At 45.5% G+C, this 24,272-nt stretch overlaps 1 protein-coding gene across 7 annotated transcripts in view; it reads right to left on the minus strand.

The window, feature by feature from the left end:
- Window positions 1-24,272, minus strand: part of B4GALNT1 (beta-1,4-N-acetyl-galactosaminyltransferase 1) — a 46,811-nt gene that overhangs the window by 3,314 nt on the left and 19,225 nt on the right. For 6 of the 7 annotated variants that reach the window (XM_083489535.1, XM_083489538.1, XM_083489537.1 and 3 more), the window contains 9 exons: window positions 15,782-15,997; window positions 14,508-14,681; window positions 12,088-12,194; window positions 11,893-11,930; window positions 5,831-6,011; window positions 3,530-3,637; window positions 2,208-2,395; window positions 1,262-1,402; window positions 89-326 (listed from right to left, as the gene is read on the minus strand). In XM_083489535.1, coding sequence (XP_083345661.1) covers window positions 89-326; window positions 1,262-1,402; window positions 2,208-2,395; window positions 3,530-3,637; window positions 5,831-6,011; window positions 11,893-11,930; window positions 12,088-12,194; window positions 14,508-14,681; window positions 15,782-15,997 — 1,391 coding nt within the window. Of the gene's footprint in view, window positions 1-88; window positions 327-1,261; window positions 1,403-2,207; window positions 2,396-3,529; window positions 3,638-5,830; window positions 6,012-11,892; window positions 11,931-12,087; window positions 12,195-14,507; window positions 14,682-15,781; window positions 15,998-20,384; window positions 20,492-24,272 lie in introns of those variants that run through there. The other variant, XM_083489533.1, reaches the window with a different exon arrangement.

Here is a 24,272-nt window from a genome sequence, read left to right on the forward strand (position 1 = left end):
CTTGTACAAAAGTGCCACCCCTAGAGTTAAGCCAATGCTCCTTGCCTACACATGCTAAGCACCCTTGAACTGTGCCAGCATGACTCACCGAGGTGGGCAACACGACTGAGGCGAGGGTCAAAGCCAACCTGCAGAACCTTCTCGGTGTGTGCCAGGAAGAAGTTGATCACACCATCAGTAACCACACAGTCAGGAAAACCTTCAATGACGTGATGGTAACCCTGGCGGATGTGCAGACAATCTCCATCTTCACCACCAGCTTGCACGCTGATCTGCTGGCGGTATGTGGTGGTGTAGCTGGTGATCTCTCGCACTGCTCCACCCACCTGCCAGGCACAAGAGAGGACATTTGGGATGGATGCAGAGATGGGACAGAGTTTGGGTCAAACATACAAGGGACAGACTCTATTGGCACAGACGTGTGGATTTACGCAAGAATTGGCCTTGAGGGTCTCAGACCAAATGCTGTCTCCAATAGCAGCCAGCCAGCCTGCTTCCCAGAGGTGCAAAAATGGCAACCAAAATTATCAAGGGGTAGAGCAGTTTCCCCATGGTCCTCCTCAAGACCATAGAAACAATTGTGCTGGATCAGACCAAATGCCCATGCAGTCCATCATCCTCTTCTCAACCAGATGCTATGGAAAGCCCACAAGCAAGACAGGAGCACAGCAGCACTCTCCCCACTAGGCTTCTCCAGAAACCAGTTTCCAGAGGCATACTGCCTCCAATGCGGGAAGATCAGTAAACACACAAATGATTTAAAACACCTGAAAATAACTAAAAACAATTCTTATACAGATGCCGACTGGGAAAGATCTATACTTAAAAAGCTTGTTGAAAATAGGAGCCAATTTCAGCCTAATTTAGACTAGGTTCCTTCCTTACTGGCTCTCCCTACAAGCCTGATTTGGACTTCAGAATGTGACATGTCCCCAGCCCTGCTGCTGTCCCCACAGATCCCTTCAAGTGTCGTGGCTGTCAAGGGGCCCCATTGCGAGCATCTTTCTCCAATTCTAGAAGCTGCATTTTGCTCCCATATTGTATAATAGGTATTAGAAGGCTTGGCTGGAGAGATGTCAGTCCGTCTCTTCAGACCAAGGATGGAGAACCTGTGGCCTTTCAGATGCTCCTGGATGCCCACTCTTATTATCCTGCTGGAACAGCTGATAGGAACAACATTTGGAGGGCCACATGTTTGACACCCATGCTTCAGATGAAAGAAATGGGGAACAGGAAAAGCAATTACAGGAAAGGCACTCACCAGATCCAGGGTAGTTTTCTCAAGGACATCTACCAGCTTCTCCACTTTGGTGCGATGTGTGAAGATGAAATCATCATCCACCCACAGAACATATTTTGTGGTCACTTGGGAAATGGCAAGGTTTCTGCCGGCAAACCAGCCCTAGAAAAGGAGGGAAAGTTCTGCAAGCACTGTTCACAACACTGCTAATGTCATTCCCCTTGCCCCAAAGTGAAACATAGCCATCTTGCTTTGCCATGAAGCATCTTACCATTTAATATCATGAGCTCAATCACTGGGCACCATGCTTCTCCTTGGGCTCCAGGAACCCAAGTGTTGCTTCTCCCTCCCTAGACCCCTGGCTAGTAAATAGTTTTTCATTCTACATTGGCAACTAGGGGGTCAGGTGGTTCCCTACAGAGTCCCAGATGAGACTTGTAGGTCTCCAGTTGCTGATCCCCATACTGTTCTCTACCAACTTTCTCCAGCCTGGGGTTACCTCAGCATTGTGGCCTTATTCAGCCACTACTCCACTCCAGTCACCATGTACCATGAATACAATACTGCATATTCTTGTATTCCATATTCTAGTAATTCACATTGCTACCCCAATGCTGTAATCATTAATGTGGACTAGGCTCACGTACAAGAATACATTTAAACTCTTTACCCATCCTGATTGTTAGTGTAGATACAGTTAATGTGCGATGAGGAGTTAACTGAACTGGTGAGAGGATTCCCACTCATCCCCCATCATGAATTCTGGAACACAGAAAAGTGAAATTCCCCAAGGGAAAGTGACAGTGGAGTTTTCCCTTCTTAGTAGGTGACAATTAGCCCCATTCCACCCCCATCTCTACTTCAGGAGCCTGGCCCCAGAGCTGGTTGCCCTTAGATAGCACATCCCAATGGAACCCAGCAGAGATTCAGAAATGTGCCTGAGCCTTCCGACAGCTAGTCTCCACACCTTGCCAAAGGGCATAAAGTACTGTTCAATGTGGGGTCCCTGCACATGTTCAGGGGTCTCGCTGTCATCAGCAATGATGATGGTCACGGTGGGATAAAACTTGCGGATGCTGCTGATCAGTGTTCGCAGCTTGTCATAGCGCAAAAAGGTCTTCGTTGCTATGGTGACCAGGGCACTGATGTCGTATTCTGCAGAGGAAACACAACACAGGAGAGGTTGGAAAGGTTCTGCTGAGGGATGGCTCAGAGGGAGTGGCTTGAGAAGCCTTGGGCAGAAATTTCCAATGTTGAGATTAAAAAAACAACAACTCATCCAGCAGCTATCTGCTCATTTAGAGGACTTCTATATTGCCTTATAGCAATGCTTCCAGGTTGGTTTCCAAGGAAGAAGGCACCAAAAAGAAAGATAGAAATGAAACAGCGAGGGCACCAGGTGAACCACTCAGGAGAGAGAATTCTACAAGGGCGGCACCACAGCTGAACAAGCACCATGGTATCCAACTCTGTTGCAGTGGGTTCTTGGGCTACTAGAGAGCAAGAGATACCTTGAAAAGACATGCTCCTAAACACAATGCTTACTATGAACCAGGATTACTATAAACTAGTTTATAGGGACGCGGGTGGCGCTGTGGGTAAAACCTCAGTGCCTAGGACTTGCCGATTGCATGGTTGGCGGTTCGAATCCCCGCGGCGGGGTGAGCTCCCGTCGTTCGGTCCCAGCTCCTGCCCACCTAGCAGTTCGAAAGCACCCTTAAGTGCAAGTAGATAAATAGGTACCGCTTTATAGCGGGAAGGTAAACGGCGTTTCCGTGTGCTGCTCTGGTGCCAGTTCGCCAGAGCAGCTTCGTCACGCTGGCCACGTGACCCGGAAGTGTCTGCGGACAGCGCTGGCTCCCGGCTTCTAGAGTGAGATGAGCGCACAACCCTAGAGTCTGTCAAGACTGGCCCGTACGTTTACGTTTACCTTTAGTTACATGACTCCTGAGCATGGTTACCGCTGCTCTAAGCTGTTGCGCCCTTATGTTGCTATAGCACACAAATGGGGGTGGCATGCAGCCCTGTGCAGGGCTTCATCTGAGCTCTCCCCTCAAGGCCCGTGGTGAAAATCAGAACTTAATCCTGGACCAATTTGAGACCAAAAAAGACGAGAGAATCTCTAAGGATGTGATGAGGACAAAGACTGGGGTGGGGTAGAGTGTTGGGGAAAGGAAAGACTCTTACTTCTGATCATCCAAGTCTGAAGTTGGACACAGCAGATGGGCTCGAAGGCCAGGCCTTCCCTTGGAACATTTGTGTGCTAGACACCTCATGTGTAGTACTCACCGCCACTTGCTCCTCTACTGGAGGGTCCTGGATTGTAGAGCTTGGGCGTAGGCGCATGGCGGATGCGGATGATGAAAGATGCATGGTGCTCATCGGTAGAAAACTGCACTGGAAAACAGAGGAAGGAGCAGAACACCAGTCTAGAGCTGTAAGCACTTGAAAACGATGCTAAAAGCACTGGACGTGTTTCTGGCCTGGGAGCTCTGGTGCAGTAAGCTAATTTTAGACTGAGCTTAATGTTCTTTAGATGATAATGTGCATTACTCCAAAATGTGGCAAGCTAGCCCTGCTGCACTTGAGGGGCTCTTCTGAGTGGGACTCTAGACTTCAAAACTCTCTGCTACAAAGGCCTTTTCTGTGTGAATCACTGGCTGTGGGCTGATATTCCTCTACCATTCACACACACACACACACACACACACACACACACACACACACACAGTACGAACTGGTACATTCTAAGGACCAAGAGTTTGAGCTGGCCAGACCCAGATTTTAAAAATCTCACCTCAGCGATGACCTTGGTGGCTGCCTTTATCCAAACCACTGTCTCTCCTCAGCACTCACCCTTCAACTATAATATGGGGATAACAGTTTAGGTCTGAAGTTTCTGTTGACAGGAGCAGCCTGTGAGTGGAGTTCTGTTCACATTATGCTCCCATCAGCAGAAAGGGGGAAAGGTGTGTTTTGCTGATCTCCCCTTTCCTCTGAAGCCCTTCTACATACTGAAAATCTGCTCTGGAAGTTTGGGGAATCTGGAGAACCAAAGGCTCCCGGATCCCTGCTATAGATACTTACCTGGGAGTGAGTCCCATTGAATTTAGCCAGACATCTAAATAGACATAGATAATGCCTAGGAGTGTGTTCTAAGCCAGGGCCTGGCAAACCTCAGGCTTGCAAAATCTACTTCGCCTTTTGACTGGAACTTTGAGGTCCACCAGGCAGAGCCAGGTGCAAAATATCAGCCATCCATGAGAAGACGCTTACGCAGATTCCAGCTTGCACAGTTTACTAATTTCCACAGTTGTCAGCCTAGCAAAATCACACATCCCCTGTAGCAATCTGGCAATATCTTTCAGAAACATGGCATTTCTTCATTTTTTTAATAGCATCCTTCCTTGAGCTACTATCCTGCCCTATCCCTGGGGCCACAGGGTATTATACTATTAAACAGAACAAAAACAAAAAATAAAATGAATTTTAATTACCCCCCCCCCCAAACATACACTACTTACGTAACTACAGCCCCCAAATGCCTGGTCAAACTGAAAGGCATTGCATTGCCTAAAATTGTATATTTTATTGTTGTAACCCGCCCTAGGAACATATGGCAAAGAACAGGTAAGAAATCTAATCATATCAATAAATGCATACACTAGGCAATTTTTGAGAGAGGGGAAGGCAGAATTCCAATCACAGCAACAACAGTCTCTACGCTCCCCTCCATGTATTCAGAGCACTTCACCATAGAACTGCCACAACAGGAACAGAGCTGGAAGAGACCCCCAGGGTCTTCCAGTCCAATAGGATAATGCCTCACAAGCAACTTAACCTTTTGCACATTTGCCACATTTGCAAGCAATTGTGAGAACACCTGCTTGCACCTGACATGCCGACCTTCACCTTTATCTGTCCTTGTCCCCTCAAGGGCCCACAATCCTTACTTGGGGGGGGAGTGGGAACACTAGCAGCAGGAGCAGTGGGAACTGGCATTATAGTGCCATCTTTTTTGCAACCCCAAGTTCTCCCCTTGGTGAAAATGAACATTCAGCTTGAGAGCTCCTTCACCCACCCTACTTGTCCCTGCAACCACAGGTACGTTGTTGGATCCTTGGGAAGAAGGTGGGGGTGATGAGTACTCAGTGTCTGAATTACGAGTGTAACTCTGAGGTTACGAGTGTGGCCAGGCTCAACTCCCAGGTATCTGCAAGGAGTCTGCTTCTTACAGCATCCCAATTATTTCTCCTATATAGCAGACAGAAGGACTGGGTCTGAGGGAGTCACCTAATAGCAGAGGCACAACTTGGAGACTAGTTAGCTCTTAGCTCACATTCTTAGCGCCCATTTTAGACAATAGCTCAAAGGATGTATCTGATACATCCTGTCAAAAAATAGGCCTACCACAAAGTCTTTGTTCATGTCCCCACAATTGTTTCCATTTTGTTCATTTTTTTCTCATTTGTGCTGCCTTGTGACAAGATTTCCTTGGTTCTGTGCTGTGCCATCCTGTGCCTTTCCCCCTGTTCTCTGCAATGACACCCCAGTGCTTTCAAATGCAATGAATGCCCCTTCTGTACCCACCTGTATCTGCTGTGTTGGGATGGAAGAGTGTGTTGGTGTAGGTGACAAACTGCATTTGCCGATTGAGGTTGTCCAGTTGGGATCCTGACATGATGAGTTGCATGCCCCCCTCCCCTTCCACTTTGACCCCTTCCACTTCTGCAGCCACATCGAAAGTGCCCATAGTAGCTGTCAAGTTGACCTGTCAAAGGGAAAAAAGCAGGGTCAAGAATGAAGGAAGCCAGCTTGTGCCTTTCCAACAGGGATGGGAAACAGAGATGGCCCTCTATCTTGCTTAGACTACAATTCCCATTACTCCTAGCCACCGGCCAAGCTGGCTGGGGCTGATGCAGTCTAGGGCTGTCATATACCTGGGATTTCCTGGACACATCCGGTTTTGGGGGACCAGCATTTGGGTGGATTTTTGCATTTTGGATTAAATGTCCAGGTTGGGGGGTGTTGTTTTTTATTTTTTTTATTTTTATTTTTTGTGGAGCACGCCCATGTTCAGAAGGCACTGTGCCCAGGAACAGAAGGCAGGCATCGGGTGGCCTGGAGCAGCCTGCTGGGGGTCGTGCTAGGCCTGGTGTTGTTCCTGACCGCACTAGGCCCCGCGCTGGTCCCGGCAGTTGCCTGGCCTTGTGTGACCTTGTCGGGGCCGCTCAGCCTCCCATTGTGAGCAGGAGGTCAAAGACAGCAAAGAGAGGGGAGGGAAGAAGGGGGGAGCAGGCAGGAGAGGAAGGGGTTAGCGGCAGGGAGAGGCAAGCAAGGGAGATGCAGACTGGTGAGGGGTGCCCCGATGGTGGTGGGGTGTCTGGGTTTTTGATCCCTGGAATATGGCTACCCTAATGGAGTCCCCAAACATCTAGAGGGTCACAGGTCCCCCCCCCCAGCTTTAGGATCTCTCTGGTAAAATGGTGTGCTGGGAACAGAATGGAAAACTTTATAGGATGTTCCATGAATCAAAATCTAACGAGACCGGTTTATACAGCATATTTTCTGCAGAGTACAAATTTGGTTACATGCAAATAAATTATAGGTACACAGAGCAATCCTAGATAATTTGCAAGAACCTGCCGCAAGGTTTGGTTTTTTCAATCAAGATAAGCACGGTTCTCTTGGTGGTCACACCCAGTAGTTGCTGTGACACATGATCAAATTTGCAGATGACACCAAACTGGGAGGGGTGGCTAACACCCCAGAGGACAGGATCACACTTCAAAACGACCTTGACAGATTAGAGAACTGGGCAAAAACAAACAAGATGAATTTTAACAGGGAGAAATGTAAAGTATTGCACTTGGGCAAAAAAAATGAGAGGCACAAATACAAGATGGGTGACACCTGGCTTGAGAGCAGTACATGTGGGACTTCCGGGTTGGCGCGATCTGGGAATGGCGGATTCCCTCCGAGCTCCGGAGGGAATCGGCTCAGCGGTGGATGGGTCTTTGCCGTGCCGGCGACACGGGGACCCTTAAAAACCGCAGGCGCGGAAGCCTGCGGACTGAAGACTCGGCGGGTGCCTTAAGCGCCCCCCCTGATTCGCAATGAGCCTTTTTAAAGGCTACGGAGGGGATACGGGGGACGGCGCGGCACTGAGAGTCGATCGCTACCGCCGCTGAGCGAAGCCGCGAGCCATAACTGGAGAGCGCTGACTTCCTTCCTTGAAATTTGGACTGGAAAAAGAACCCGTGAGTAATTTGGAACTGAACTTTAAAAATCTTCTACTTTTTGAATTCGAGACGACCGGGGGGGTGTGCCAAAAGGAAGTCCCCACCCCCCCCCTTGCAGACGATCCAGAGCAAGGACATAAGAGCTAAGCTGGAGCGCCTACCCTGTAAAGGGTGAGTTCTAAAAAGACAGTAACTTCCAAGATTTGGAAAGGCAAATTTGAGCAGGAGAGTGGAGTGTTGGAAGAGTCTTTGTTTTGTGGTAAACAACCCTCCCTCCCGGGCCCGGGAGCGATCTGCTTTGGAGCCTGTATAGAGGAGCAGAATTTGACAGCTGTCAAAGCTGTCAAATGGACTGTTAATAGTGAAAAAATTGCTATTTAAGACCTCTCCGGATTAAAAGGAGTTACAATTGAACTAAAATTGTGGGAAACAAAGAAACAATAACAGGACAGAGGATTGTTGGAGAAAAGATCACTTAGTAACCAGATTCCCTCTAGGGGGAATTCTGTGGAATTACAATGGCTGTGGGTGGAAAGATACTGAGAGAAATTGAAAGGATGTTCTCACTGGTGGGAGCCTTACAGGAGCAGACTACAGCTATGAGTAAACAATTGATGACCTTGGATTTGGAAACAAGTAGTCCTGCTGAATGTAATGAGGACCTGAGTGAGAAAGAACCCACAGCTGAATCCGAAATAATAAACAAAGAAGAGGAGAAGACAAAACACGAAAGAGAACAAGTTATGTGGGAAAATACTAACCAGAAGCCGACATCAGGAGAACACAAGCAAGGAGACTATTGGATTAAATTTATTTTAAGCCTACGAAAGATACAGAAGACGAAAGTGGAGGCCCTGGGAGGTTATGGAATTCAGGAATTTGAAATAAAGAAGTACAATTGGGGCCTCCACATAGACTTTGACTTTGACTATTACCAAGACTTAGGCCTTGTGGAAATTCTTCAGCAGATGCTTCTAAATATGGGAAGAGACTATGGACTGATTGGATTGATTGTTAAGGGAATCTTTCGAGACTTGATGACAGACAAAAAGGACTACCAACAAAACTGGCAGAGAGGGACTGAAAGAGATTTGAGAGCCTCTGATGTGCGGAATCCAGGCTAAAAACTGTTACTTTGGACATGTCTTGGGAAAGGACGCAAAACGGGGATGGGAGGGAGGGAAGTATAAATTTAAACAACACTCAAGACCAGGGGGATTAGTAATAAGAAAACTATTCAAGGAAAAACGAGAAATCGAGGGAAGAGAATTGGGGTCCAACTTAGGGAAAATTCTATTTTTGTTTTTATAAAAGGACTAATATTGAGATGGAAGAAATGCCAACTTGCTGACATAAACCTGGGAATAGGGATGCAAGGGAGGGGGTGGGGGGAAGTCAAGGACCAGGGTTAGAAAATAAGATTTTCGGGAACTATTCATGTTTGTTGTTTTTTATGTTTGTTTTGGTGTTATGTGTTTTGTTTTTGTGTATATAAATTGTGAAAACCCAATAAATTTTTAAAAAAAAAAAAAAAAAAAGAGAGCAGTACATGTGAAAAGGATCTAGGAGTCTTGGTTGACCACAAACTTGACATGAGCCAACAGTGTGACGCGGCAGCTAAAAAAGCCAATGCAATTCTGGGCTGCATCAATAGGAGTATAGCATCTAGATCAAGGGAAGTAATAGTGCCACTGTATTCTGCTCTGGTCAGACCTCACCTGGAGTACTGTGTCCAGTTCTGGGCACCACAATTCAAGAAGGACACTGACAAACTGGAACGTGTCCAGAGGAGGGCAACCAAAATGGTCAAAGGCCTGGAAATGATGCCTTATGAGGAACGGCTAAGGGAGCTGGGCATGTTTAGCCTGGAGAAGAGGAGGTTAAGGGGTGATATGATAGCCATGTTCAAATATATAAAAGGATGTCACATAGAGGAGGGAGAAAGGTTGTTTTCTGCTGCTCCAGAGAAGCGGACACGGAGCAATGGATCCAAACTACAAGAAAGAAGATTCCACCTAAACATTAGGAAGAACTTCCTGACAGTAAGAGCTGTTCGACAGTGGAATTTGCTGCCAAGGAGTGTGGTGGAGTCTCCTCCTTTGGAGGTCTTTAAGCAGAGGCTTGACAACCATATGTCAGGAGTGCTCTGATGGTGTTTCCTGCTTGGCAGGGGGTTGGACTCGATGGCCCTTGTGGTCTCTTCCAACTCTATGATTCTATGAAATTTGCTTAATCCCACATCCTTTGCTACTTTCCATTGATTGTGAAAACGTTTCTGTTTTGGCAAGCTTTTTTCAAGCTGGGCAGATGGAATTTAATATGGTGACTCCTAATTAGTCCCTTTATTTTAAAATTTATGTTTTATTGATTTTTAGTTACAAATGAATATATATTTATATATATAATTTGTAAATGTTTGATTGCTTTAAGTTATTGTTTTTATTTTATTATATTCATTATTTATTTCAGGATTTATGAACCACCCTACATTCAGAGAATGCCCAAGCAGTGTGCCAAAGTAACATATATATTAAAAATACAGATCATAAAATAGTCTTAAAACATAAAAACCAACTGCAGGAAAAAATACTCATTTGGAAAGCCTTGGGGAGGGGAATTAAAGTTTTCAGCAAACGTAAAAAATATAACAGTGCTGGGACTTTCTTTGCTGCTACAGGAAGAGAATTCCAGAGGACTGGAAATATCATGGCTTGCAGTACTTTGGCTGATGCCTGACTCTCTGAGGAATGTGATTGCAAAATAAGGGTAGGGCATAAATCTTTGAACAAAGAAATGAGTGTTTGCATTTCTTCAGAACTTGACATTGTGCAACAAGAAGGGGTGCCAGGAGGAAACAGCTGGAAAAGGGAGGGACAACAGGGAGGCAAGAGGGCTGGGAAACACAGAAAGAGCTCATCCATACTTGGCTTTTGTCCTGCTCTTTCCAGGCCCAGGCTGTGCTTAAAAGCTCAGTGCCTGAGCATTTTTTAATTCCTTTGTTATTGTTTACCCCAGAACTTTCCCCACAAAACCTACTCTTTAGCACACATTTGGAGCAAACGTCAGTTCAGGTTTCCCGCAGATTGAAAATGCATACTGCTCAACCATGCTGATTTCAGCGGGACATCCCAAAATTACAGAAGCCTTCTGATTGGATCCCAGAACGTCCTGTGTTTTTTTGGTCTGGTGCTCTGGCGCGAACCAACTGGCTCCCGTGAGAGTGGACCCAAAAACGAGTGTCCTGATTCTGACTAGCGGGATGTTGGAGCTTTTTCCACAGGGAATGCTCGGGGGGCCGTGGGGGGGGGGCGTGCTCAGACATGAAGCTTTAAAGCATGGACCTGTGCCTGGGAAGAAGCTGCCACATCTAGTGCAGTGCTGCTCACACCCTCCCAAGTGACACCCCCTTCACCAGCCCCACTCTGCACCCTCCGCAAATCTTTTTGCCTGGCTGGAATGAGTCCTTGTTCTCTGATAATGTTTATTGCTTTCCTGGGTGAAGAGTAAAGGGGTTTGTGTATAAACTAGCCTACTGTATAAAGATAAAATTCACATGCAATGCTCCACCCACTTTTAATAAATAATAATATAATAAAATAATAATATTTGTGCCTTGCCCATCTGACTGGGTTGCCCCAGCCACTCTGGCCCTGCCCACCATTGGCACGGGGCCTCCAGACGTTTTTTCAGTTTGTGCTGAAAAAGGTTCCCCACCTATATTAAAGTGATAATCAACACTTAGAATTGAATCCCAGAAACCCACCGGAAGCCCCCCAAACCGGTTGAAGAGAGGAGTCACATGCTCCAAACAACCAGCTCATAACTGCAACTGCTTACAGTGGTACCATAATGTGTTCCGGAGGACTGGTTGTAAACCAAAACAGGTTGTAACCCAAGGCGCGCTTTTGCCAATGGCCCACCCCAGTTGTTTGTAATCCAAAAAAAGGGGCACGCACTTCCGGGTTTGACGTGGTTGTAATCCAAAGCGGTTGCAAACCAACATACCACCGTAATATATAAGACAAGGAATCATCACACACAGAGAGACACAAGATCCCCCGGTGGCTTCATGGCCTCAGATTATCTAAGAACACCCAAAGAGATAACGCACACTAGCCATTTGTCAAAGAAACAGGACCAGTTTATACATTTAGCAGAATCAAGCAGTAACCATTTTTCCGGCCTGCACCATTTCAGGCTATAGGTGGGAAAATCTGTGCTTGAATGCATTCAAACATGCAACTTCACCTGCTGCCTCAGCAGAAAATTCAAACATGCAACTCCGTGTGCAACTTAAGTGGTACAACCAGCATTCCTTTTTGCAAGGATACAGGGATGTTAGAAACTAATCAGGCTGAGAAACAGTCACCTAATCCCCGCAATCAGATCTCTGTGTCCCAAATACCTTACCTGGTACAGAGCTCTTTCAGCTGCTTGTAGACTCAGACCTGAGGAATAAAAATGCGCAAGGAGGTTCATGAATTTTCACCTTTCCCTGTTCCACAATAAGAAGTCTCCGTGCCAACAGCACGGTCCCCTGTCCCCCAGACCTGCCACCCCCATAGTTGTTTCCTTCGAGACGCAAGTGGAGGGGAAGAGACTTGCCTGGGATGAGGATGGTCCGGAGGGGCCGAACTTCCACCCCTTGGGCCGGATACTCTAGAGGTGAGTTGGCTCGGACAATGAGGAGCTGGTCAGATGGAGAATGGGACCTTGGAGAATGGAAAAGAAGAAGGTTTAGGGATGCCAGCCTCTGGCTTTGACATCTTTATCCATTGATAAAAATATTTGTAGCCCACAATTTCATTTTAAAAATCAAAGTGGATTACAGTGATTTTAATGCAGTAGAAATCAAACAAAAATTAAAACAGATCACCAGCTGACTACTTAATTTTAAGAACTAAGTGGAAGGGAAGTCCAGTGAGCACACACTCCCTCAAAGCTGTGCCTGACAAACATCTCCATTCTGTGTCAAAGGAAGACACAGGAAGTTGTTCCTTCACCTTCATTTGCTGCTTTGACTCTCAGTAGCTAGCTGGTGGCTAAAATTCCCACAGAAGTAAATCCCACTGAGTTCACAAGTCTTCCACATGAGATTGTTTAGGATTGCAGCTGCCCAGAGTGAGCCTTAGGGTTGGACTCAATGGCCCTTGTGGTCTCTTCCAACTCTATGATTCCATGAAATGTGCTTAGGACTGCAACCACAGATTGCAATCCTGTGTTTACTCAGAAATTTATCCTGCCAAATTCAGGGGGTTTACTTTACGTGGCTGATGAGTTAGATTCTGAAGTGCAGGTGCTCTTTGGGACAACCCCCATAGCCACATACCTTCTAGGATTACACAGTGGTGCCTCGCAAGACGAAATTAATCCGTTCCGCGAGTCTCTTCGTCTTGCTTTTTTTCGTCTTGCGAAGCACGGCTATTAGCGGCTTAGTGGCTATTAACGGCTTAGCGGCTTTAAGAAAAAGGAAACAAACTCGCAAGACATTTCGTCTTGCGAAGCAAGCCCATAGGGAAATTCGTCTTGCGGAACGACTCAAAAAACGGAAAACTCTTTTGTCTTGCGCGTTTTTCGTCTTGCGAGGTACCACTGTACTAGAAAAATAAATGCTTGCATTGCAGACATTACGGCATCAATGCAAAGTCAGCTTTTTCCTCACCTTCTTCTGCTTTTCTAAACATCCAGCCTTGTGAAGAGTTCTGGTGGTCTCAAAAGCTTGCTCACCATTTTGTGACATTTCCATTGATCAGAACAAAGAGGCTATGGATTCCCACCCCCAAAAAATAAATGTGGCAGTCTAACCCTAAGCCATGCATGCTAAAGTAACCTGGCTCTGCCTAGCATATTTGGCGGGTTTCTATCCAAAAAAGGGGATTTGTATTGATTTTGATTGATTTAGGGAGGCAGCTGACACACACACCCCCCGGCTACATCCATGATGTAGCACTCCTCAAGCTGGGAGGAAGCATCAAACAACCGGCCCTTCACTCCGCTGTGGTACTGATCAGCGGAGGTGACAGAGTACGAGGCCAGCTTTCTGCTGAGGTGAATTTCTGCTCAAGCAAGGCAGCAGCTATGGAATCTGCAGGAGTCTATCTAACATGAGCTGTGTGCCCATGTCAGGAAACATGGAGGACGATGGAGACTACATGCCAAGTCAACCACACACTGGAGGTGTGGAGGGACCGAAATAATTAAAATCATTTAGTTAAGTTGTCTTGAAGAGAAACTGCTGGGTGGAAAGAAAGCAAGGCCATATTTGATGTGATGGAAATGGAGTAAGCAAGCCATGTTACAGATAAGGAAACATCAGGAGAATACAACAAATCACACTGTAGAAGCTTCAGAGAGAATTGCAGATCAAGCACTTTATGCGTAGCTGACGGTGCAAAATGGGTAGCAACAAAGGGGACTAACTGCACATGTCAAAAGGTGTAAACTGGTGAGTGTCACTAGAAATAAGCTGTTGGTATTTACAGTGACAGTAACGTGTTATCTACTTAATGAGGCAGTACTATTTTAAAGTAACCACGTCAGCAAACAGTAATATCTTTGTTAAATACAGTAAATATATCTGAGTGGTTTGCACAATGTCTAGACCCCAGAGTTACCAGAGTTGTTGGTAAATTAAGGGTTTAAAGGGTATAAGTGATATTAAATGGTTACAATAGTGCAGGGTTAGGAGAAACCACTGGAATGGAAGCTGGATCTTGTTAACAGGATAAGCAAGGAAATATACCCAGCCTTTCCCTAAGTCTGGATAATATCTCTGGTCAGGAGTACCTTTTATGGTTTAATTCTCTGCTGATGGAACAGGAATCTGCTGCCATTCTATAAACCAAGCACCGCCCAATAGTTTCCGGCTCCCATGTGAGATTCCCGTTACCATCATCTGCGGTCCTGTACAGAAGGATGGCAACAAGTAGCAGGGCCTTTTCAGCAGCTGCTCCTTTGCGACAGAACTCCCTACCAAGCGTGTGTGGCGTGATCAGGGAACCCACCGTGCCACAGGTGAAGCTCACCTTTGCTGGTAACTGCGGTACTCCTGTTTTCGCCTGCTGTTTATCTCTGGCAGTTCGGAAGGACTGAAGGCGTTTGCGAATTCCAGAGAATAGATGTGACCAAAGAGCTGTTTCTGAAGTGGGAAGTTCATACTAGGTTCCACCTCACACTTGCAGGAGTTCTTTGGAAGGAGCCTGGGAAGGGACAAGTACGTGTCAGTAAACATTGGTGAGGGGTATTCTCATTTTGTCAATGCTGAATACACTATGTGCAACAACAGCATGACTTACTTGGAAGAATATTTAATAATCTCCCCCCCCCACGCCCAATGGAGATGGATGCTGCCCTCAGCACCATCACGATAGGACTGTGGGACAGCAGCTCAGGACCCCACACAGAGGAATGAGCAGGACCCTGCCCCCTTCCAAAGCAGCAAGGCTACATTAACATCTAAAAGCAGGAGCGGAATAAGACCTATAAATCCAGAATCTAAATTTACATTACTGCACCACTGGCTGTTTCCTATTATAGTAGAGGTAAAAGTGAAACACATTTAGTATCTGGGGAAGCAGTGGCAGGAGGAATGGAAGCAAGGTACTAGCAACTGGAACACCTTTGGGGCTAGAGGTTTCTCTCCCTAGGCTACACCACTGACCTGCTCTGCTCCCTACGATGTGTAACATCATTTCAGCTGTTGAGTGGACAGCTGAATCTACAGTCCAGACATTCTTGCCCTACATGGCATCCCAGGTGGTCTCCTGAGTCTTAAATCCAGTCAGAAGAGCCAGTTTATGGGGGGGGGGGCGACGTCACATGTGCAAAGTCCCACGTGTGACATCAGAATGTTGGGAGGAGCCATGGGTGGAGCCAAACCCGGTGGCCACACAGCTTCAATGGCTCCTCCTTCCCCTCCTCCTGGCATTGCTACTGGCAGGAGACGGCTTTGACCCTCCTTCCCCTCCACGGCAGGAGGAGGAGGAGTTGGCCACTGGAGCCACGCCATGGTCAGCTCTATGCTTTGGGATAGGAGTATTTACATGCATGCACATTAATGTCACAATGCATCCATTCCTATATTCAGATACTCATCTTCTCAATTGACCGCCCCCCCCCCCCGGGAAGGGGGTTGAATGGCAACCTTAAGAATCCTACTGCAGATGTTTGGACACTATACCTTTTTAAAAGCACATATACAACACCTCTTCCACCCCCAAACAAAAAAGAAGTAGCGCTTCATGAGGGCCTGGTACCCGAAAACAGGCACTGTCCTTGTTAAATAGGGATGGGCGCTTACTCCAGGATCTCCTCCTTAATCCGGAAAGCAATGTGTGCATATTTCTTCTCAGGCACCAGCAGATGGTCACTCAACAGCTGCTCTGGCGTTCGGCCTGGCCGGTGTCGCAGGTCCACCGTACTGTAGGGCTTCGGTGACCAGACATGAAGATAGAGAAAAGCCAGGGATGCCATCAGCACCATCAGCACACACAAGGACTTCTGGACTGGACGCATCCTGGAGCGAAGATGCAAGGAGAGAGAAGAACCCTTAGAAAGGCAGCAGCAGCAGCCTGGATTGGGTGAGCAAGGAAAGAGCTCTCAGCCAGGGAGTGGGAAGAAATTTGTTCCATTTGCACTTTAATGGGAAACTACCCAATTCACTCTTCCCAAACCAATATGTTAAACAACAATTGATGACCTCCTTCTACCGGTCCACAATAGAAAGTGTCCTCTCACATTGTATCACAGTGTGGTATGTTGGCTTGACAGCCACGGACAGAAAGTCTTTACAGAGGGTGGTGAACACAGCACATAATATCATGGGCTGTCCCCTGAGCCCGATAGAGAGTGAAAAAAATTCTCAGGAATGTTTCACACCCCAGCCAGAACCTCTTTAATCTTCTACCCTTGGGCAGAAGAAACAGAAGTATAATCAGTCAAACCAGCAGGCTAAAAAACAGTTTTTATCCGTGGGCTGTTAGGCTGCTCAACGGAAAATACAGTAATATAGTGCAATACAGTTACAGATAGGTAGCCGTGTTGGTCTGCCATAGTCAAAATAAAAAAATTCCTTCCAGTAGCACCTTAAAGACCAACTAAGTTAGTTCTTGGTATGATCTTTCGTTCTTGGTATGAGCTTTCGTGTGCATGCACACTTCTTCAGATACACATCTGAAGAAGTGTGCATGCACACGAAAGCTCATACCAAGAACTAAGTTAGTTGGTCTTTAAGGTGCTACTGGAAGGAATTTTTTTATTTTGACTAGTGCAATACAGTAATATAGTGTCTTTCGGGGTTGCTGTGTTGTGCGACAAGCGCACAGAGTGCAATGAGACTGAGTGTTTGTGGGGGGGAGGGAGGCTCGGTTAATTTCATTGTACACAGGTTGTATATTGACAGTAAAGGTATTATTATTATTATGACAACAAAAACTGAGCTGCCCTTTGAAATTTGGACTCCTAATTTTGCAATGTTGGTTCTCTAAACTGGAACCAAACCAGTCATATTTGAACCAGAACCAAACCAAAAAATTGAATGAGCTAGCTCCCTGGCCATGCTTAGACAGAGAGACTGAAGCATCTGCGCTTTTGAGTTGCATGAAGTTGGTGCAGGGGTTAGCCTGTTGGGAAGACCCAGACAGAATTCTCCACTCATCCATGGAGCATATTGGGCCAGTCGCTCTCTCTGCTTAACTCACATCAAAGGGTTATCGTCATGATAAAATAGGGGAGGGGAAGAAGAACCATATATGCTACCCTGAGCTCATTGTTAGGAAGGGCCAAATGCAAATAATAAATAATAATAATAATATCAACTCACTTTCAGATCATTGCACAAAAGGATGCTATGAAATTACTGTACAGAAAATACAAATATTTACATTGACCAGCTTGGTTTTAAAGCCCAGGGGATAGATGCATGACTATTATTTGCATTTATAGTTTTCAAAAGGAACTTTTTAAGGCCACAAACGGGGAATTAGCAAAACCATATTAAAAATGTTAAATGCTATTTAGAAGGTAACTCAGACACTTAATAACCATTCAGTTCACATAAACATGTTCAATAACTCCAGACAAATGTGCTTTCTAGCCCTGACTAGCTGTAGCGCTCCAAGACGGAGGAGGTATTTCCTAATCCTGCTGCACAGCATCCTTTTCTGCTGCCTGAGGTCCCTTTAACTGAGGATGCCATTTATCCTTGTGGATCAGTGGCACGGCATGGGTCGCCAGCAGCCAGGGCAAATACAGCGCCTCCTAACCCGTGGACTGTTACCACTCCCTAAATCCCTTCCTCCAGTCCAGTATTGAACCCAGTCATTGTAATGAACTTACAAAGTGAAAAAACTGGATGCCTAGTTCATTTCATCTCCATTTAAAGGCAGAAATTGTGTTTGTTAAAACTGGGTATTGCTCTCTTCCTGCTCAAAGCAGCACCTATAGGTTGCCCAGGCTTCCTCCCACTGGGGTAGTAGCAATCTCAGACCTGCTTAGTTCCATAGAAACCATTACATTAGGACTTGCAGTCCATTTGCTGGCTGTGCCTGAATTATTAGCAGGCACTGCTCAATTCTCAAGGCAGCCTGTTCATTTTGAAAAAGTCTCATTTCGGTTCTCTTCCATGTTTGTTTCGGCAGGTACTAGTCATCTGCACCCATCTTTCATATACCTTAGAGACCAACTAAGTTTGTTCTTGGTATAAGATTTCGTGTGCATGCACACTTCTTCTGATGCCCACTGACCTCAATGGCACTTACTTCCAAGTAGACATGCTTGGGTTTGGGCTAGACGGGGGGGGGGGGGAGGGAACACTAGCTAACTTCGCAAAGCCATAGTCACAGGTAGGTAGCCATGTTCGTCGGCCGTAGTCCAAACAAACAAAAAAATTCTTTCGGTAGCACCTTAGAGACCAACTAAGTTTGTTATTGCTATGAGCTTTTGTGTGCGTGCACACTTATGTTGGTCTCTAAGGTGCTATTGGAATAAGTATTATTATTATTTTTTATTTTGCAAAGCCATGCAGAGGCAGCTGCTCTCCCGTTGGCTGTAAGGCAACTGTTTTGCTGCAATGCTCCTCTGCCAAGCTGAAGAGACCTCGGCCGAGTGGTTTAATGATCCCTCCTGCCCTTCTGGTCATGGGATTGGGGTGGGAGGGAGAGCCTGGGGAAAGAGCCTGGGTGAGCAGGAGCGTGGGCGGGCAACAGTAGAAAGCAAACTGAACAGGAAGGAGCACTTCCATAGGAGAGCCTCAAAGGCACTGAAAGCCAGCTGCAATTTTGCCTATGGCCCCATCTTAAACCAGGATTTCTCTGTTTAAGAACAAAGCAGATTTGCTTATTTTTTCCCATGGGTGCCATGGCTAAAAAGTGGCACTTGGAGGCTATGCTATTATTTATTTCTTGAAATGATTACACTGCTTGATTGGCTTTTTAAAAAAAAACTAAAACTATCAAAGGAGTTTATTTTTCTTTCGAATTTTTGCTCCCCCCCCCCCTAATTTTGCACCCTGGCTCCTGCCCCCCACATGCTATGCCACTGTTGTGGACCATTCCCTTTCAATGTGAGGTTCCTATTTCTTTTCCATAACTGATAGGGAAGTCCCATTAGCCTCCCCCAAGATATCTCACAAACTATTTTGGCCTCCACCTAAAATCCGGGGGTAATTTCATTCAACAAGGCACCTCCAATTTCACTTTGAAATGTCACTTCAGGTCCCAACTCAAACGTCAGTCTTTTTTTATAGCTTTCATAATGTCACTTAAGGGAGGCTGAAAGGAGGTTGACGATATTTGTTAGCATGAGATATGGCCATCATATGGCATCAAATTTATCTTTCTTAGTACAAATGCTAGCCTTTGCTGTTCCACTTTCTCCATTATTCCACATACAGCCCCAGTCATCACTGGCTGTTCTTGCCATGACACTCATTTTCCCCACCTTCTTTTTCAAATTTCTATTCTCTCTCTCTCTCTCTCTCTCTCTCTCTCTCCCTCTGCCTCATCTCTCTAGCTTCTTTTCTGAAAATGTGTTACTTCTGCTGCTTGTGCCTTTTCAAAAACTTGCTTTCTAAATAATCACCAATTTAATAAACATAACTAATTCCTGCATTCTCTGCAGAAGAAGGGAGGAGTGCAGAGAGAATAAACATCATTGTTCACCTGTAGCAGCAAAATCAGATACCTTTAGCTGTCCCACCGACAATAAAACACGTCTCTCCCATATCTGTCTCCACAGCCATAGCTGTAACTCTCTAATGATTTGACACTGAAAGTGCACCCTTCCATGTCTGCTGAGACAGACTGATGCCAACAACTATGACTAACTCCGACAGTTCTCCTCTCAGTACTTTGCATCCTAGTCTTCCGTTCCAAAAAGGTGTACAATGACACATGTCATCACTGGTACAACCCCAAGTCAGAAACACAAACATATGTCTTATGCCAAATCAGACTATTTTTCATCAGACCAGAAGCAGTTTTCCGGGGTTTCAAATAGAGAAGCTTTCCGATCACCTGCTACCTTAGGGATGGGGAGTGTGTGGCTCTCCTCCAGATACTGCCAGACTACAACTCCCATCATCCCTGACCACTGGCCAAACTGCCTGAGGCTGATGCAGTTGAGATTCCAAAGCAGGGCTACCCAATCTTTTTTAAAACCTGCAGATGCCAGGGATTGAACTAGAAACTCCTACGTCAGGGGTAGCCCGCATGGTGCCCTACAGATGCTGTTCAACTCCCTGCTCCTGTCAGCCCCAGCCAGCATGGCCCATAGCCAGTGATGGTGGGGGTTGTAGCCAACAACATCAGGAGGGAACCAAGTTGGCCCAGCTCTGATCTGCATGAAAGAAAGCAATCTACCACTGAGATCTGGTCCCTCCAACACTTTGTCGCCTTCAGCCCTACCTTTTTCTGAAACAGAATGTTCTGAACCCGCTCATCCAAGTGAGTTGTGTGCTTTCTCGAAACATTCCTTGCACCAGTTGCACAGTCATTACTAGAAGCAGCGTGAGTCATATAGGGAAGAGCTACAGTAATTAGTAATGATTTGAGCAAGAGGCATGGTGAGGATACAGGTATTCATGTTTTTGCCTGCACCACGGGATGTTGAAACCGTATTAAACAATGGAAAGGAAACAAGTTTGCACCACACCCTTGAAGAAAGGCAAAAAATGCAGGCAGCTGTATCAACTGATATACATACATACATACATGCATGCATACACACACCCCACTAAAGAACAGCAATCTGTGGCATAAAACCCATTTGATTAGAATCAGCTGACAGTAATAAATTATGGGATAAATTCAACTTGTAGAAAACATTGACCTTTAACAAAAGGTATCAAGCCAGCTGAAATGCAATATTTGGCTCTTTAATAGAAATACAAAACTGCAACACAAGCAGTCACTAACATGGTGCCATTGTGCTCACTAATATCTCCTATGGTGTCCACGAAAGGTCTCAGTAGCTATTTCCTAAAATCCACAATATACAAGAAACTGTTTACTCATCCTGCTCAGTTTCTATTTGCACTGGCTCAGGAATCGGTGCCTACCCTCCCATCTGTTCTGAACACAGGAGAGCTGCAAAGAGTGAATGTGGCAGTGGCTGATGTAGGTGCCATTTCACCCCACTGACGGACCATCTTGTGGCCCTGTCTCTTTTTCATATGGCAACCATTTTTTGCAAGTATTTTGTAAAGGGCACCCCTGTTGCTTCCTCAAGATACCATATGTGCCCGGTTGCCCATAGAGCTTAGTGGCGACTGCTGTAGCGTATTGTACAAAATTACATATATAATGACTACAATTCTAGGCAATCATACTTATTTAGTGGCAGAAGAAAGAAAGTAGCAGCTAAGACAGAGAAGGAAAAAAATAAGCCATCACCCCCCACCACCTTGTGTTGCTGGACTCTAGCTCCCATCAGCCCCCTGCCTTCATGGTCAGCTGTCAGGGATAATGGGAATTGCAGTCTAATGCACAGCAATCATGAGTGAAAATAAGGCACAAGGTTGTGCCCCCTGCCCTCGCCCTTAGATATACGGATTTTATCCGAGAAAAGTTTCTTGGTGATCAGCCGGACATAGGAATAGTCCCGCGTGACCCTATTACCTGTATGAATTCTTTTTCTTGCCTGATAGAAGTTTTAACTCGCTTTTTTACTTCTCAATCTTATGGAGTTAAAAATGATTATTTTAAATTTGGCGCCCCTTGGTTCAACTCCGCTTGTAAACTAGCCAGACTCCATCTACATAAAATATATAATGACTATAAACTTTCTGGAGCTCCGGCCTTACCTCCTTCTTATTCCCTGGCCAAAATGCGTACAAACAGGCCCAGAAATCGGCCAAACGGGAGTGGCATTTAAATCGCTGGCAGAATATAATTTCTGCCTCAAAATCTCATAACTCCCGGAAATTTTGGTCCTTAATAAAGGGAAGAAACACGAAATATCCCTTAACGGTGATCCCGGCCCCTACATGGGAGCAGTTCCTGAGAAAATATTTCTCAGTGGCAGAAGCTCCGTCCACTCACTGGAGACCTTCTAACCCCCTTCCCGTCTGGCCCAATACTGACCCTGCTGAAATCCTAGAATTGATAGCTGAGCTGAAAACTGGTAAGGCCCCTGGGCCAGATTTGGTCCCTGTAGAGGCTATAAAGCTACATTCTGCATGGTGGGCAGGGATTTTAGCTAAAACGTTCGACACAATAAATGCCACGGGCTTAATACCAGGAACGTGGAAGGAGGCCATTATAATTCCTATCTACAAAAAAGGCCCTCCCGGCGACCCAGGGAATTACCGGAATATCAGTCTGCTATCGTCCATTGGGAAAATATATGCCCGTTTTTTGCTGGCAAGGTTGATGAAGTGGTCAGTTGAGGCTGACCTGATTGGGCATGAGCAAGCTGGATTTAGATTAAACCGATCCACAACAGACCAGGCAATTATTCTTTATCACTTAGCCTGGAAATACTCGACACCTCGACGGGGCCAACTTTGCGCAGCCTTCATAGATTTGAAAGCTGCGTTTGATAGTATTCCGAGGAAATTACTATGGGATAAACTTGCCGGTTGGGGAATAGATAGAAGGCTCCTATGGCTTATCTCCCAACTTCATGCCGGGTCCGTGGCCAGGGTGAGATTATCCCCTGCTGGAGACCTAACTAACCCAGTGCCAGTAAACAAGGGTGTACGCCAGGGTTGTATTTTAGCGCCACTTCTTTTTAACTTATTTATTAGTGATATGAGGAACCCATTAGCCGACTCACAAAAATTTATCCACACCCCTCGTATAGCAGATTATCGTTGTCCTTTACTTCTCTACGCAGATGATGCGGTACTACTCTCTTACTCCAGAGTGGGTTTAAGGAGGGCACTAAAGATTTTTGCGACATATTGCCATTTTAATCATCTGTCTATCAACCACACCAAGTCCAAAGTACTGATATTTTCAAGGAGTCGAAAACTTTATTCATGGAAATTGGAGGGCAAGAAAATTGAACAAGTACATAAATTTAAATATTTAGGAATTTATTTTCAATATAATTTAGGGTGGAAAGCGCACGTTGAATACCTTCAAAACAAGACAAAAGCCCTATCACACTCCCTCCTCCGTTTTTTCTACTCTGAGGGGGCCTTATTCAACCCTGCGGCCTTGAAAGTGTATAGCATCAAAGTGATGGCCACAATGGCCTATGCTGCACCTTTATGGGCTGCCTTTGCTAACCTCTCACCTTTAGAGTCGCTTCAAAGCCAATTCTTAGGCCGACTTCTAAAATTACCAACATGCGTAAGTAATGCGGCTATTCGCTTAGAAATGAAGATCCCCTCAGTGGAGTTAGTTCTATGGAGGAGAGTTTTGATTTATTGGATATCCCTATGGCATAAACTCCCGAACCACTATCTCATTCAATGCATGTGGCGGGATGACTTCACAAATTTGTGGTCAGGAAAAATCCATGCCAAATTGCTGTCCTATGAGATTTCGCCCACTGAATTGCTCAAACTGGATCTAAATGTGGCAAAAAGGTGTATAAATCAAAGGCTGGATGATGTGGACCTATACCAAAATTTCTTAGCTGGTGGTGGAGCCTGTTCGCCATTAAATTTCGGCATAACCCCAATCTACCGTGCTCCGTCTTACTTAACATCGCTTATGACCGCGTCTCACTGTTATGCCTTCATTAGAGCTAGGTTCAATGTTTTTCCAACAAACGTGCTGAGACATAGATTCACTAAGGGCCAAGTCTCTTCAATGTGTGCTTGTGAAATGAAAACATCGGAATCTCTACATCATGTTATGTTTATCTGCCCTATGTACAGTTCACCTCGTGCTAGTATACTAAACTCCATAATCCAGCCTATGGTTGACAAACCAGTAGATTTACAGCTTGCCTGGGTTCTTCAAGATGTGTATCCTTATATTACCCTACAGGTTGCTAAATTCCTAACAGCCGTCCTCTCATACAAGAGACGGAATGGAATGTTAGCTGATTATTGATATAAGAATTTTTTATAATGACATCAGATATTGATTTTAGCGTAGTGCCTAAATTTTTAATCTTAATCTTAAATTTTTCTTTTGAATTGTTAATATCTGTCCTTGTGTGCTGTGAACTGTGTTATATTACTTGTGGCTTGTACGAGTCCACTGTTTTATTCGATTTGTTTTGTTTTATGATGGGCGTAAAGCCGAATAAACATTTTGAATTTGAGTTGTGCAATATCTTAATATTTTGAATTACAATGGTTTTTAAACTCCATAGTTCTATCAATTTACTTGTGC

Source organism: Podarcis liolepis (genome assembly GCF_965112155.1).
Source record: "Podarcis liolepis genome assembly, chromosome: 2".
In the NCBI taxonomy this organism is placed as follows: Eukaryota; Metazoa; Chordata; class Lepidosauria; order Squamata; family Lacertidae; genus Podarcis; species Podarcis liolepis.